At 44.8% G+C, this 15,970-nt stretch overlaps 1 protein-coding gene across 1 annotated transcript in view; it reads left to right on the top strand.

Moving 5' to 3' along the window:
- Positions 1 to 15,400, top strand: part of FANCM (Fanconi anemia complementation group M) — a 90,860-nt gene extending 75,460 nt beyond the window's left edge. The window contains exons 15-23 of the mRNA XM_019556595.1: positions 1,841 to 1,920; positions 2,007 to 2,075; positions 4,985 to 5,122; positions 6,612 to 6,768; positions 7,534 to 7,640; positions 10,092 to 10,655; positions 12,533 to 12,917; positions 14,391 to 14,682; positions 15,160 to 15,400. Of these exons, the coding sequence (XP_019412140.1) occupies positions 1,841 to 1,920; positions 2,007 to 2,075; positions 4,985 to 5,122; positions 6,612 to 6,768; positions 7,534 to 7,640; positions 10,092 to 10,655; positions 12,533 to 12,917; positions 14,391 to 14,682; positions 15,160 to 15,310 (1,943 nt within the window). The 3' untranslated portion in view covers positions 15,311 to 15,400. The remainder of the gene's footprint in view (positions 1 to 1,840; positions 1,921 to 2,006; positions 2,076 to 4,984; positions 5,123 to 6,611; positions 6,769 to 7,533; positions 7,641 to 10,091; positions 10,656 to 12,532; positions 12,918 to 14,390; positions 14,683 to 15,159) is intronic.
- Positions 15,401 to 15,970: the final 570 nt, after the last annotated feature.

Raw genomic sequence — 15,970 nt, 5'->3', positions numbered from 1 at the left:
TCACAAGAGAAGGCTGAGGGGGACCTGGTGACTGTCTATAAACTCACTAGGGGGGACCAGAAGGGTTTGGGAGAGACCTTGTTTCCTCTAGTGCCCTCCGGCATGACAAGGAACAATGGACACAAGTTGTTGGAGAGGAGGTTTAGATTAGATATCTGTAAGAATGACTTCACAGTCAGGGCAGCTAGGAGCTGGAACCAACTTCCAAGGGAAGTGGTGCTGGCTCCTGCCCTGGGGGTCTTTAAGAAGAGGCTGGATGCCTACCTGGCTGGACTCATTTGAGTCCAGTTTTTGGTTTTTTTGGTTTTTTTTCTCCCGCCCAGGCAGGGGGTCGGACTTGAAGATCTACAAGTTCCCTTCCGACCCTACTTCTATGATTCTATGATCAGCTGGTAAATTTGTAGCATAGTTAACAAGCGAGGGACCTATTCAAGCACATCAGTTTCCGGCTGAAATGTATGAATATAAATACAGCTTTTTCTGCTCTGTTAAACCCCCAAAACCTGAGTACAAATGTTGATGTGACCATGTGAGATGTACATTGTGGCCTGCAGCTGCCTTTAAAACCTGTCTTTTAATCCTCTCAGTATCTTGCTTGTAATCAGCCTGGTCTGTTCCAGTGTAGTCCCTAACTCCATGCCTTCACAATTCTGTTGCTGGTCTATGTGGGACTCTGCCTGCACCTTCAGTCAGTGAATTCTCCGATATCTACTTCTGCCAGAAGTCTGGGCTCCTTCCAGAACCTGATTTGCGACACCGTAGAAGCTTCTTGCACTATGTCTGTCTCTTCAGTCTTCAGGATGCTCGATTAAGCACCTTTAATAAACATCTAAGCTCTGGAGATGAAAAACAAATGTAGTGGAATAAAACAGAAAATAGCAAATGAGGTTTCTTATTCAGCAGCTTTTCTTATAATGGAAAATAATCCAAATAATTTCAGGTTTGAACATTTTGCTTTGGAAGAATGAATTGTTATTACTTATTAGTGCTTTGTCCACTAAAGAGTTAAACCAGTGATCACCTTGCGCTCTGCACAAAAAAACAAGCTTGCATATTGCAGCCACAGCAAATACCAGGCAGTCTTAGCCCGCTTGAGTGGAAACTGGAGCTAAGATGGAACATCTCTTGAAATCCCTCTAGTTGGCTCCACTTGCAATTTAAAGAGCTTGTTCAAGATGATTTCTCTTTATCAAAGATCAGGAGGTGTAAGGGTCACAAAAACAGTTTTATGTAGGCTTGGGTATTTGACCGGTCAAATAAAGTTTGGTCAATTGACTGGTCAAATATTGTCAATTGACTGCATATTTCTTTGACCAGTCAAATACCAACTCTAAGTTTTATGTCTTGGGCTGTAAGGAGACTATGCAGTCTATCAGAAAACATCACACAGAACATAATTCAGTGCAACTCTTTAGAAAACAAATGCAGAAACAGCTGTGGATTTGATAATCATTTCAATCATTTTTCTTTTGTTTTAGTGCAACCAAACCAAATGAAAGATCTGATGATAAAGCAGAGCAAAAAAGTTGTAACATTTTTGCTGTTAATTTGGGGGTGTTACTTTCAGTTCCTTTTTTGTTTCTGGTTTCTTTCTCTTAATTTTCATTTTCAGTACAATTTGGGTAATCACTTCAATTCACACAATCAAAAGGAGGTCAGACTTTCGCATTTCAGTGGGATACTTTTTTGACTAACAAGGGAGCAATTTTCACCACATACATCGATAAATAGCATCTTTTTGAACCACTTTTAAAGACATGCTGATTTTGATAGTCAGAGCTATATTGTATTACGGAGAATATTTTCTTAGGATTGTTATCTGTTCTTTGCCTCTCCATAGGAAGCAGCAGTGAAAGTGAAGAAGAGATTGTTTTTCAACGGAAAAACAAGAAAAAAGGAAATGTTTTGAACTCTCCTGATGTGAGTCTTAAAATATATATTATCATACCCAAATTAAAATTTTCTGCACTCTGTAATTACATTTGCACCTTTTTCTCTATACCTAGGTTATGAGTAACAGCGATTTGGAATCACCAATTTGTGCTGTCAAAAAACGTAGGCATGCACTTAACATAGTAAGTAAATGCTTGAACAATATAGGAAGGAAGTTTAATAAATGTAATTTGTGTGAATTTTTAATTCATCTAATGCTTTCCTCATTGCCAAGGAATCTTTCTTGTTCTTTAGGAAAACCTACCGTCTTCTAGTTTACTTTAGAGGATACAACCTCACTAATGGAAAATATTTACAGTTCAGCAAAATAAAGTTGGCAGTGCATTTTAACATGCAGCACTCCTCAGGACTGCAGCCACTTCTTGCAAATGAGCCTCTTTTATCATTTGTAATTTAAATCTAATCTTTAGCCTCTTTAATCCTAGGTTAATTTGATATCAGTGATGATCTTTAGTGCAGAGAGTCCATCTTTTCAGATGGCTCAGGAAACTTCTTATAAAATGTTTAAGAGGCTGGTAAGGAGGTTGCCAGCCTATTTTACAGCCTGCGTGCTAGGGAGTGTCTTCCCTTACACCCTGCTAGAATTGTCCAGTGTGACCTCCATGTCACTCAGACAACTCTTGCATTTGGGATTAACAGCGTTCACACCCTCTGCAGTGGAGCATTGCCAGCCCACCTCCACATTGCCTGCCCTTTTGGAATGATAGGCAAATGCATGGAAGATAAGTCCTTTGGGGGCTATTCAGCGCAACAGTTAAGGATATGACCTACCACAAATGGCTGGCAGAGCATTTGAATGGAGCACCCTACATATACCCCACTTCTTATACTCTTCTTTTAGAGAAGGGGGCCCAAACTGGCACGTGCCACAAATGGCAAGCGCAGCTGCTGTGTTTGGTGCATGAACCCCAGATGCTGAGTTAAAGGTGGTGCTGGTGATGGCAGTTGGGAATGGGGTGGGAGTAAGGGATTGGAGCTGCCTCGAGGGATGGGCCCTGCTAGGAGCTGCAGCACTACACGCCACTAAGTATAGTGTTGCCACATCCCGGTGGGAATGGCAGTGACTAATTATTAGATTGGCACTATCTCGTCCTTGCACTTAACTTGAGGCACACTTTCCAAAAAGGTTGGCTACCACTGCACTAGAGCATCTGTTGTTCAGCAGCAGGCCTCCTTGTTATGCAAGGTGCAATAGGGCTAGGCCCACAAAGACAGTGCTAACCTTCCCTCACTTAGAGAAGGTACTAGAAGCATAGCAATAGATTCCTTGGGACAACAAAAGGGAAAACAGGGTGTCGCACAGGACGCTGGGCTTGACAGACCTTTGGTCTGACCCAGTAATACAATTTTTACGTTTTTGTATAGAGTCCTAAGGGAGGCAGGGCTGAGCACATGGCTGGCTTGGCCCATGGGGGTGCCACAGCACCCGGAGCAGGTGGCACTGGGTCTGAGGGGTCACCGTTGGCCCTCACACAATGAGTGCGGCCCCAGGGCATTTCTGAAGCAGCTACAGCCTGGTAGGCTGCTGTTGCAGCCTTAATACTCTCCCCAGGATCCCTGCTGTGCCACTGCACAGTGAAGACATAAGGGGCCAGGGCCATTCCTGCCAGAGCTCATTAAATTAGAAGTATGTGCCATTGGTTAACCATTTAGCTGCTGTAATTAGAGGAGGTTAAACAGATAATTTTTAAAAATATATTTACATCCTGACCCCCTTTATAGATTCAGGGTAAAACTCACCTAGGGAAGTGGAAACTTGAATTGTTGATCTCTTCTGTATTCGATAAATATTTTTACTACCTGAGCAACAGCCTCTTAAATGCAGCAGACTACTATGATCCTAGAGAACATTCTTGAATGTTAACATTTTATCCTTTTAATTACAAAATATCATATTTCAGATGGGCAGGTGTATACCCATTACCAGATTACAGTTGCCTAGATTGTTAACTTATTTTAAAAACAGATTTAGTTAAATTGGTTCATGCTCCTATTTTGGGTATACTTTATAATGGTTTAGCCATTGTATTTGCAAACCAACTGGAGATTAGGAATTCTGCATGCTGTGATTTAACAGTATGTTTGCCTAAAACACGCAGCAAATTGTTAACTGAAATGACCCTGGGTTTTTAGATATTGCCTAAAATGTTCATTTAATAGATTATTTTGGCTTGCTCTTGGGCAAAATCAAATGATCTGGAAGTTTAGTCAGCACTGGAATCTACTAACAAAGACTTACTCATTTTAATTGCCAAAAAGCTAAATTATTCATGCTGACATTTGAGAATCATCTCATCAGGGCCATTCTTTGGTGGAAAGCTTATAGCCTTTAGTCCTGGTGTGTTTAATTTTTACCATCTGACTTTTCATCCTTGTAGGTTTTATTTAAGATGAATTTACCAGTATATGTAGAAACAAACTATATGTTTGTGATGTTGAGTGCTGAGCCCCTCTCTCCTTGTAACATATGAGTCTTTCAACTGCTGAGCCCCCAACATTTCATAGATTTCATAGACATTTGGGCTGGAAGGGACCCTGGAGGATCATCGAGTCCAGGCCCCTGCCCCAGGGGCAGGAAGTCAGCAGGGATCATAGGATCCCAGCAAGATAAGCATCCGAATGTGTCTTGGAGGCGTTCATAGTGGGTGCTTGAACCGCCTCCAGCGGCAGTCTGTTTCAAACCTTGGGGGCTTGGACAGTGAAGAAGTTCTTTCTTATGTCCAGCCTGAAATGGTCACAGTGGAGTTTGTGACCGTTCGATCTTGTCATGCCTTGGATTGCATTTTTGCATTACTTTTGACTTGGTCTTTTTCCCAGAAGATATGAGGTTTCTTGTCCCATTCTTGTCCCATTCTCAAAACTCGAGTGGCTTCCATGCTTTATAGAAGGATTAGTATTAATGTTTGCTTTGTTGGAATTTACTAATCAGATCTCACTTTAATAAAAGATACTGAAAAATAAGTGGGGTAATTATGAATGGTCTTCATGGCATATATTTTTCTATTACTTAAGTGTTTGTAACATGCTCTAGTCAGACCTCTCTAGTGATGAAGGAATGGATTTTCATGAGAAATCGGTCGGAACTATGGATTTCAACTTGAGGAGCTGTAACAAGAAACAGTTAAAAGGTGTGAAAAGGAAAAAGACTGAAAACAACCATATGTTTAAGGTATGAATTTTATGTGATTCTGTTCATATGCTTTTTATAGGTTTTTAAATGGTAGCTTAGCTTACATTATTTCAGATGTATATATTGAGGTGCAACAATGCACAACTTACTGATCAGAAATGCCTTTGAGACTAACAACAGTTCAGTACATTTTGTCTGGTTTTAATGTAAATATTCCTTTGTCTTCTATACACAAACTTAATGATGCGTCATTTAGGAGGAACCTGGTAGTGAAACTAACCAGATACTAGTTAATGTCCAAATGAATGTAATGCAAAATTAAATCAATAGTAAAAATGGTGAATGTTAATGCATGTTTTCTAAATTGGCTAATTTTAAAACGAGTCGGCATAGAGAAATTGCTTTTAAGGATTTGTCTTGCACCCTTAACTGAGATGAATGAGTGCCATAGACTCTTTAATAAATATTCCTAGTGGTCAGAATTACAATATGATCAGGGAGTCTCACTGTATGACTGAATTAAACTATGCATCATTTGACAAAGAGTTGGACAAATACTCGTTTCTCAGTCGTGGGTTGGCAGTGCTTACTTCAGTTCCGTTTCCTGCACATTTGCAGGTGGGGTCTCAGACCCCAGGTCATTTTCAGCAGAAGTCATGAGTGCACTGACACCGTGATATTCTGAAACAAAACGCCAAAATTGGCAGCTAGTGTAAAGGACACAAGGCATATATTAAAGGATGACAGTAAGCCACGGACCAAGCATGTAGATAGAGGATTGCAAAAGTATTAGTTCCACATGGCCCAGCCGGATTTTTTTTAAAATGTTTAATTCCAAATCGCGCACATAGAAAGTTTATAAATAATAGTAGTGATATCAGTGTTTGTTATCTTATTTTCTATCTTAATTCAGTCCTGGAAAGCTATTCAGAGGAAGTGAGATTATTCACATAAGACCTCTACCTCCCTGGGAGATGGGAAGGGGGGGGATGTGGTACAATGCAGAGATACCTCTACCACCTCCAGATGAATTCTGTGTCTACACAGCACAGTACAGTGACACTAGCTTGGGTCCAAGAATCAGGATTTTTGAAATGAGGCCACACAAATTAGATGGATGGAGCAGTACTCTAAATCAAGCAAAAGGCCAGGGGGTTGTAGTAGATAACCCTTCCAGCTCAGTGAACCTGGCTGTACACAGTCCAGTTGTAAAGTTTACAGAAATGAGAATATCATCTCTTTACTGTTTTGATGACTCGCTGGTATGATAACAAACAGCCCTCCTTTCATCTTGGTTTACATCAGTCTAACTTCATCTGCAACACACTGACTGAACTTTTTCAGAGATCTCTTCCTTGAGATGCATTTTCGTTTCAGTTTGAAGCTTGAAATTTGTGTCCGTCTGAGAACCAAGGCTGTTCTGAATCTGTGAACTGATTTTAAGAAAAGAGCTTATCTATATTGTCAATTACTGTCTTCGCTCTGAATTCTGGAACTGTAAATGAACGGCCTGTTGGGATTTCTTTAGAACGCAGCCAGACAATTTTTAGATGAGGAAGCTGAGCTTTCCCAAGAAGATGCAGAGGATGTGTCATCTGATGAGAGCGTTGACTCAGAGAACGATCCGAACTCCTCACTCAATCAGTTCCTTGATGATGAAGCAGAGATTACGCAGGTTTTAAATGGTATATTAACAAAATCGCTCTTTGCTTCTACTCAAAATATTGTTTTGGGGTTTTTTATCTGGGTTTTCTCACTGAGATCTGACTTTGCCGGTAACTTTTGTAGATGCACTCTGTTATGAAATCTGTTGCAGAAAAAGGACCAAGTATTTCCAAGCGATGAAAGTAACAAGTGTGAAAAAAGACCTCTGTTTCATGTAGGACAGGTGCTGGGAATTTTTTGTTGAAGTAGAGCTGTGTACTGATGTTAAATAAGTGGGTGCTTTGATTCTAGAAGGCTGTTTGTCTGGAGGGAGGGCTGGAGGGTAGCATAATGGATTCACCCTCACCTTGGGCATCTCTCAAACCAAAGGGAATCCTGCATTGCAGGCCTGAGTTACAGAATGCTATGCTGGATTTCAGTAACTTCATCCCTATTTTCAGAATGACTCATAAGGAGCAAATGGCTATGTCCATTTGGGAAGAGAGGCTCATAGGGGAAAAGAGAGCTAGAGCAGTGGTGCATGTTGGGAGCCAAATCCATTAAATAGCAAACTCATAATGGAGGAGGAGAATGGATCTATCCAGTCCTGCACCATGCCAATGTTTGGGGAGATATTATAAGGAAGTTTTGTGTTTTTCTCTAGCATGGAGAAGCTGAAGTCTGCTTTACAATGGGATGTTCCTTTGGTGACATCTTGAAAGGAAGTGTATATTTTTACCAATGGAAAATGACTGTCATTAAACTTAATAAAATGTGACTTCTCTCCTTCTCTCTTTCTGATTCAGACTCTGAGATGCAACAAGTTTACTTGAAATCTGTGCGGAGTCCAGCTCTTGGCAGTAGGTACAAGATGGTGCATAAAGGATGCAGCAATATGGCAGTTTTCTCACAGGTATAAAGCACAATGAACACATTCCTCCTGATGTGTAATGCATTTAAACTTGAAAGAGAAACTTCAGTTTCCTATGGGCATGATTGCAACCCCTTTGCCTGAACAGTGAGTCCTAGCTTTGGGTGGTTACCTTCAGATGAAGAACAAGTAATCAATACAATGATTGCTGGCAGAGGCACATGCTTCTGTTGTTTTTCCATACTTTTTGTGGAGAGAGAATTTAACAACTAACTTGGGGTCAAAGTGTTTGTCATTATTTCATCCTCTCCCTTACTGAGAAATGGAAAGTAGACAAGTCCCATCAATTAGGGCTAAGGGTTTCTTTTCTACTTTTATATAGGTTATTTTACCGCCCACATCCCCCAAGTGTTAAACTGTTTTTGCATCTGTCCAGCCTCCTCTTGAAGACTTCCAAGGCTGGGGACTTGGGATGACCTCTGTTTCAGGTTCTGGTCACCCTCACCATAAAGAAGCTCTTCCTTGCATCCAACCTGGAACCATTCTCTAACAGTTTATGACCATAGCTCCTTGTCCTCCCCTGGGGTGCCCTAGTGAACAGTTTTTCTCCCAGCTCCTGATATTCACCCCGTACATACTTATAGATAGCCACCAAGTCCCTAGGCTGAACACTCCCAGATCCCTTAGTCTTTCCTCATAAGGTTTGTCATCCTGGCCCTTGATCATTCTTGTGGCCCTTCTCTGCACCCTTGCAAGATTCTCCACATCTTTTTCAAAGTGCAGCACCCAGAACTGGGCACAGTACTCCAGCTGCGGTCTCAGCAGCACCGAGTAGAGAGGATGTATCACTTCCTTAGCCTTGCTCATGTCACATCAGTTAATGCATCCCAGTGTGCTGTCAGCTCTGACTACAGCATCGCACTGGAGGCTCGTGTTCATCCTGTGATCAACCAGAACCCCGAGGTCCCTTTCAGCCATCAGGGCATCTCCTTCTAACCTATATTCATGTTGTTGGTTACTTCTCCCTAGATGAAGCACTCTGCATTTATCCTTACTGAACTAAATCCAGTTCTGCTCCACCCACCTTTCCAGCTCCCCACCACTGCATGCTCCCCTGGGGGAGGCATGGGGGCTGCATTCCTGGCCATGTGCATGCTGTGGCTGCGCGTATGCACGTGGCGTTTATCAGTGTTGTTGGCTACACCGGCCAAAAAAGCCAATTGCCAATAATGTCAATTTTCCTTTTGTCAGTGCCAATCCAATATGGGCCGATATATCGGTGCACCTCTAGTTCTGAACTCTTACGTTATGGAATTTGCTTTTGTGTTGCCTGCACCTGTGGGCATTGAAGTGTGAGTTATGGATTATTCTATTTTGAAAGCAAAATGTGAAATTACAGGAAAAATGATCATGGCAGCAGTGTTACACGTGTTGGGAAACTTGTGTGGTGCATGTGGTAAAAGATGGGGCCTGCGTTTCATGCAAAAACTTGGGAACGTATTATGTGGGGGCCAGGACTGTTTCCTAGAATCTACAACTAAAAATAGATGACAACTGCTTTTCTGTACTGAAACAATTTGAAACTGTTTGTCAGCTGCATATAGTGAAAAATGAAATTTGGCTAGCCTGCTTACAGTGCAGTTTTAGAACTATTAATCTTAATTTCTCATGCTACATTTCATCAGCATTTGCCATACTTCTGGGTTTTGCTGGTTTCCCCACTCCCACCCTCTTGTTTTGGGGTGTTTTCAAGCTGTCTTCAGAGGCATTTGGTGTTGGATGCAGCCAAGTTTGAGGACGTTGGGGTGTGCCAGTACTTCTGCTGCACGTTCCAGGTTAGACTGTCTTGCCCCTCTGTTCAGGGCCAGACCAGTCACCATATCTGGGGTGAAGAGGGAATTTTACTCCGTCATCAGAGTGGTATGGACTGAGGGGTTGCCTTCCTCTGTAGCAGGGGGCCTGGGCTCTACCCAAGATCTCAAGTGTGTATTGAAAACATTTCAGAGAAGCAGAACGTTGGCTGCTGTGGTTCCCCTGCTTTCCCTGTGGCAGGTTTGGGTGTTAGCTCTTTGAGTCAAGGTTGAGGGGAGTCTTATGTCATGAGTTTAGATTAGGGTTGTATAGGATGGTTTGAATAAGGATGATCCTGCTTCGGGCAGTGCCTGGGCTAGAAGACCCCTGGAGGTCCCTTCCAGCCCCACTTCCCTATGATTCTCTGATCAGTATTTGCATTAAATGATTTCCCCCGCTAATGGGCCTGGTGGTGCAGTCCTTGCACATACACATTTCCCATTATATCTAAGGGAAGTACTTGCATGTCGGACTGCCAGATCTGTCCCTCAATTAAAGTAACTCAAAGTTGGGTAGTGTGTTTTACACTCAAGTTGGTATGAATCGAGCACGTGTACATGCTTCCCCATCACTTTTATATGGGGCGCCAAGTCTAAAGTGATATTATGTCGTGTTTTCATGCATGTTGCTTTTTCTTTCCAGATTCCTGAGCAAGACGAGACTTATTTAGAAGACAGTTTTTGTGTTGAAAAGGAGGAGGAAGAGACCTACAGAAAAAGTGACTCTGGCGAGGACGAAGTGTGTGTCAATTTTGATTTTCTAAAAGATGAGGAATGTGTCAATGGAAGGAAACAATACCTCACTCGCCGCAGAAGGAAGCTAAATCAGGACAGGACAGAAAACTACTGTGCCCTTCCCTTGGCAAAGAAGAAAACCTCACGAATTATTATACCTGATGACTCAAGTGAAGAAGAAACAAATCTCAGTAACGCGAGGGCTGTGGAAGCAGACCCTCTCCGGACAGAGCAGGAAAATGCTCACCTAGGCAGGCCATTGCCTCCAGGCTCCTCTTTGCACTTTATGGTTGCTGCTAGAGACGTCCCTGCTTGTCAGTCCCTGGACAATAGAGCTCAGAGACTCCTCGACTTAAAGGCTGCAGTGTCTGAAGAGCTGGACTTTCAGCCAGGGAGCCGGGGCAGAGCCAGACCTTCACTGACTCCCACTGATTCCCTGAAGGGGAAGGGGAACCTTCAGCCTCAGCTTGAGGTATGTGCTGTTTCCAGGGCCTTTCCCTCGTGACAGTTGCATAAACGGCTTGATGCAGTTGGGTCCTGATCCTGACGGGGTGGCTTTGAGTGCTGCTGCCAATACCAAACGAGAGCTGGTCCTCTAGTTGGGGACTCACTGTAATTTGGGTTTCAAGGGATTTCAGGCTCCATAAACCTGTGATTTGGCTGGAAATAACTTGAAACCGCAGGGGAGAAGGAGAGTGGGGAAAAACTTAACCCTTCCCCCCCAAAAAAAACAACTACCCCCGCAAAAAACCGCAAAGAAAACAAAAACCAAAAAAACCCCAACAAAAACCCCTTACCTGAAGCATGGAGGCAGAGTGCAGCAGTGCCCTGGAAACACTGTGGAAGCCCTACATTTTTCCAGGGGCAGCCAATCAGGTTGCTTGATTCCTTGCTTTGACAGGAAGTTTAAAAGCCCTGCCCAAAGTGGAGCAGGTAAGTACCCCTAGCTCTAGGAGCTGAAGGCATAGGCATGCTAGGTGCCTGCCCCCACTGCAGGGGCTCCCCCTCACCTGGCACAGCTTTCCCAAGCCCCGCTTTGCTTTGCACTGCTTTGCTGTTTAATAAAGGTTATTTATTATGGGTTCATTAAGAAATGTAAGTACTGAGCTATACTTAAAAGTTGCTGTTTAAAAAACGGTGAGCTTTACTTTCTGAAAACAGCTGGAGAACAGCCTGTGTGCTGCTGTTCAATGGTAATCCACCCCATGGCGTGCTCCCTCAACCAGTTAGAGGTATTGGAAAGCCTGCCCTGCAAAATGCCTGAAATTGGCTCTGGCAGGCCTGCAGGGAGCCCGTTTTCCCCCCTGCTGGAGCCTGAATTAGTGGTCCCTACCTCTGATGCCTTTTGAGGAGTAGACAGGGGGCCTGTGCCATAGCCTACAGCAGAGCCTGGGTTAGGCTTCTGGCCCCTGTGAAGAGGAGGGCTTGCAGCCCAGCTGAGGGCTGCCACAGCCACAGCAAGCGGCTGCCCAGGACTGCTGAGGTGCCTCCGTTTGCTGCAGCCTCTACTTCCACCTGCACTGCTTCACCAGTCAGTCATGCAGGACTGCTAATGAGCTTCAGCTGATTGGAGATGTGGTCCCCTTGGGAGCTGAAGCCACAGCAAACAGCTGAGAGGCTTGTCTTTAATTCAGCAACCCACTATGACCTCAGTGTGTGGTGAACCACGTGGATACGAACAGTCCAGGATCTACTTGTGCAAGTAAAATGGATGTGTCCCCTCTTTCCTTGTTAAGTTGAGTCTTTCTAGGTACTAGCATAACCTTGAGGGGGCCAGTGTCTGAGTCATGTCAGGAATGGACAAAATGCTGGTGATTTCATAGTGTTCTTAGTTATTGAGTATCTTGGACATATTTCAGAAAACAGGGAACATCAGGGAGCACAGGGTGTGTGTGTGTAGGACTTCCCATAAAATGTGTACATGCTGCTCCAAAGTCAGGACCTGTGTGGCCCCAATCCTTATTTAGGCACGTAAATAGAAATGAAGGCAATCTCCTTCAGTTACTGTTAACTTCATTGGCATTTGTGGTGCTGAGCATGTCTGGAATTCAAAGCATTACTTGAGCTTCTCAATACTGATTTGGGAAATCAGCCTAAGGCAGGCGGGCTTGAGATGCTGATCTTGTTATTTAAATTTCTGTCATGCCAAAGAACTATGCCTGAGACATGATAGCTTGTTCTCCTTAAAAGATTCTCCTAAATGATTTCTGAGGGAAGGCTGGGTCGATGTGAAGCAAATGCGTTGCTGCTAGGCTGTTGCATCTCAAAGGTATATTTTGATTGAGTGCCTCACTTTTGTTGCATGCTGCTGTTACCATGCTGCCATGTTGTGCTTTTCAACATTTGCAGGTAGAGCATTCTTCAAACAACTTCCGCACAAACACTTTTGATGCAGGCCAGTCCACTTCCAAAGGAAAGTCCTCGGCTGCCATGCCTGCTTCATCCAAGCTTCTGGAAACAGAAGCTCCACTCTGCATTTTGGTAGACAGTCGCGAGATCTCCTCTGGATCAGAAATAATTTCTTCCCTGAAGGCAGTTCATGAGATAAAGGTGCAGGTTTGCTCTCTCAGCGGCTGTGATTACATTGTCAGCAACCGGCTGGTAGTGGAGAGGAAATTCATGTCGGAACTGTTGAACAACATGAACAGAAGTAAACTGATACAGCGGATTCAGCATTTGCAGAGCATGTTTGAGAGGATATGTGTGATTGTGGAAAAGGACAGGATTAAAGCAGGTCAGTATTCATTATGCTACTGTGTCCAGCACATGGACATGGGGAGCCTTTGGATTCAAGACAAATAGTTGCTAGAGAGAGGGGGAGAGTACAAGAGGAAGAGAGCTATACTTAAGGATTTCACAATGTTTTATAAAGTAAGAAGATTGGTTACGGTGATATATATTTTAATTATTCTTAACAGTGCTTGTTGCTATGGTGGCAAAAGCAAGCAAGCAAAATGCCACCAACCAACATGTGTTTAGTTGGATTTTTTTTAAAAATAGTTATAAAAGAAAACTACAGTGTCCCTCTGCAACAGCCAGTGCAGCCTTCTATCAGAGAGGATCGATTGGATGTATCATATTGACTTGGAAACCATGCAGAGCTTTCCCCCCAAATTAGCCTTACAAATTTGGCAGGTTTCATGAGTGGGAAAGCTGATTTTCTGCCCAGAATAGAAGCACCCCACTTTGAGTCCTCTGCTGCCCAAAGTTTAAAACCAACTGCCTGGCTGCAGCAGTGGCATTTCTATTCAGGCAGCTGAGGGAGTCAGTTGACTTCATGGCTCATTGCTCTTCACTCCACAGTTATTAACAACCGTCTCTCCATTTTAATAGTCTTGATGTCCCCTAGCCAAGCTAACGACTGAGCTGTCTGGCAGCTAGTGCTGGTCTGTTCTCCTACTTCCCAGCCCTGGAGCCTGTTTTTAGCTTTTACAAATTTGTAGAGCTGGCTGTAGAGACCAGTTACAGTTCAGTGCAGCTGCACAGTTGCAGTGCTGGCTGAGCAGGCAAGAGAGGGGAAGCTGGTGGCTGATCAGGCTCTGTCCCTACTCTATGCAGCCACATCTCTGGGAAATCTCGTTTTCTTCATTTTGCCCTCCCCAAAGCAAAGTGTGTGTGGTCTTTGGGGTACAGGAGCACGTATCAGGGTATTTTAGACTTACGGCTTGTTTACAGGAACACATGAGCTGTGTTTTTTAATCCCAGTAGATATTACTCTCTCTTTGCCATCTTACCAGCTGCGTTAATTGTCTGCTCCCACCTTTTATTGACTACTTGTCTCTTGTTCATCACATACATTCAGACAGCTGCTCCTTACCTGATGTAATCTCACTTCAGCCCTTTGTCCCTCTGGTCATCCCAGTCCTTTCAGGTAGCTGCACCCTCCCACTGCTGCTTAGTTTTGCATGTTCAGGTTACCAGCCTCTCATGTAGCTCTTGTGTGAGCTTTGGTCTCGCATCCTAAAATCCCCGTCTTTCAAGAAAACAGCCTTCTCACCAGTGATCTCTCCCAGCTGCTTGCATTGGGCAGTTTTTTCTCCTCTCCTGACGCTGAATTTCCTGGACTGGGAAAGAATCCTTACTCTGGTTGTACAATAATTGGTGATGGGTGGTAATCATTACCGATGTTTTTTTCTTCTCAGCAATTAGGAGTTAAAGAAAAAGTGTCTTTGCAAACAAACTCTCAGCTCTTCTGTTCAATATGCAGGAGAGGCCTTGCGCCAGTTCCACAGGACCAAGCACTACGACGGCATGCTGTCTGCCTTTGTCCGGGCAGGAATCAGGATCCTCTTCAGCTCCTGCCAAGAGGAAACCGCCAAGTTGCTGAAAGACCTGGCTCTGGTGGAGCGAAGGAAGAATGCAGCCATCGCTGTGCCGGCCGAGGTGAGCAGTCCCAAGCAGGACGCTCTCCGGTTCTACCTGAGCATCCCCAACATCAGTCACTTGACTGCACTGAACATGTGCCACCGCTTTGGGTCTGTGAAGACGATGGCCAACAGGTGAGGTGGGGCAGGTGGCACCGTGCATCTCGCATTCCCTGATTGCTGAGGGGCTGTGCTGGCTGGGGCTTTCATGTCTCTGCCTTTCCTCTGTCTCTCAGGATCTCTCCAGGATGGGGTCAGGCAGGCAACTCAATGTGCTGTCCCCTGCGCCAAGGTGCTTCTCCTCCCTTTCTGCCCTTGGGCTCCATGCTCCTCCCTGCATCCCTCGGGGTGTAACCTGGACCTGCTAGGCCTCTGCTCTGCCTCTATAGCTTCTGTTCAGCTTTGGCCTTGCTTGGCCTGATAAGGCCACGCTCCCTGTAACCCTGGGGAGAAGGCAATGAAAGGTTCCCTGGCATTTCTGGTACCCTCCTTGTATTGCAGTCCTGCAGCTTTGTCTATCTAGCCTCTTCCCTGGATCCATGTGACACTTCCCTGTCATGGGCTGGCATCCAGAGAGCTGTGTTTGAGATCCCCTTTGCACTGACCTTGCAGCTCACCGAGGGACATCGCTGCCGGTGCCCAGGTCAGCCAGCAGAAGGCTGAGGAGATCTACCGCTACATCCGCTATGGCTTTGACCCGCAGATGCTGCCCGAAAACCTTAACACTACTGGGAAAAGCAGTACATCAACGGCAAAGTGCTGACCCACCCTGTGGACATGCCTTCTAAATAATGCACTTTATTCTGTTTGGTTTACTGTAAAATGTGTAAATAAATCCTTGCCCCAAAGCGTGTATGTAGGGGAGAGTGGGGCTCCCTGTGCCTGACTAAACCAGATGGTTGCTGCAGTGAGAGCTCTGGGCTGGGAGCAGAGCATTGGGGCCAGGATGCTGCTTGCACTGGCTGGGGGGGAGCGAGCTTGGGGCTCTCCATAGTGCAGAAGAGTGCTGCTGGGACTGGGCCGCAGGGGGGCATCAGGCAGTTTGGGATGGCTGCCTCAGGAGTCGCAGGCACGTTGAAGGAGTGAGTGGCAGGGCCGAAAGGAGCCATGCTCAGCCCCCAGCATGGGGGAGGGGGCGTTCCTCCATGTCCCTGCAGGGCAGGTGCTCATTTCTTCAGCTCAGGTGCCTGCCAGGGCCAACGGGCTGCTTAGCTAGGGCTGTGTGAAGCTTCAGTTGCTGGTTCCATTCGGAGGAGATTCAGCCCAATTAAAATGTCCAAATCAATTTGAAGCCTCTGAATTGATTTAGAAGATTCAGGCGGTCCTGGCTTGCTGCAGGTCAGTTGGGGGGGCGGGAGGAAGGTACCCTGGGGGGACCCTTGCCAGGCTCCATCTCCTGCCTACTCCTCCAGGCCGCCTGACT

This window comes from Crocodylus porosus, unplaced genomic scaffold (genome assembly GCF_001723895.1).
Source record: "Crocodylus porosus isolate Cpor-Errol unplaced genomic scaffold, CroPor_comp1, whole genome shotgun sequence".
NCBI lineage: Eukaryota > Metazoa > Chordata > Crocodylia > Crocodylidae > Crocodylus > Crocodylus porosus.
This window is presented reverse-complemented; position numbering and strand designations above follow the sequence as displayed.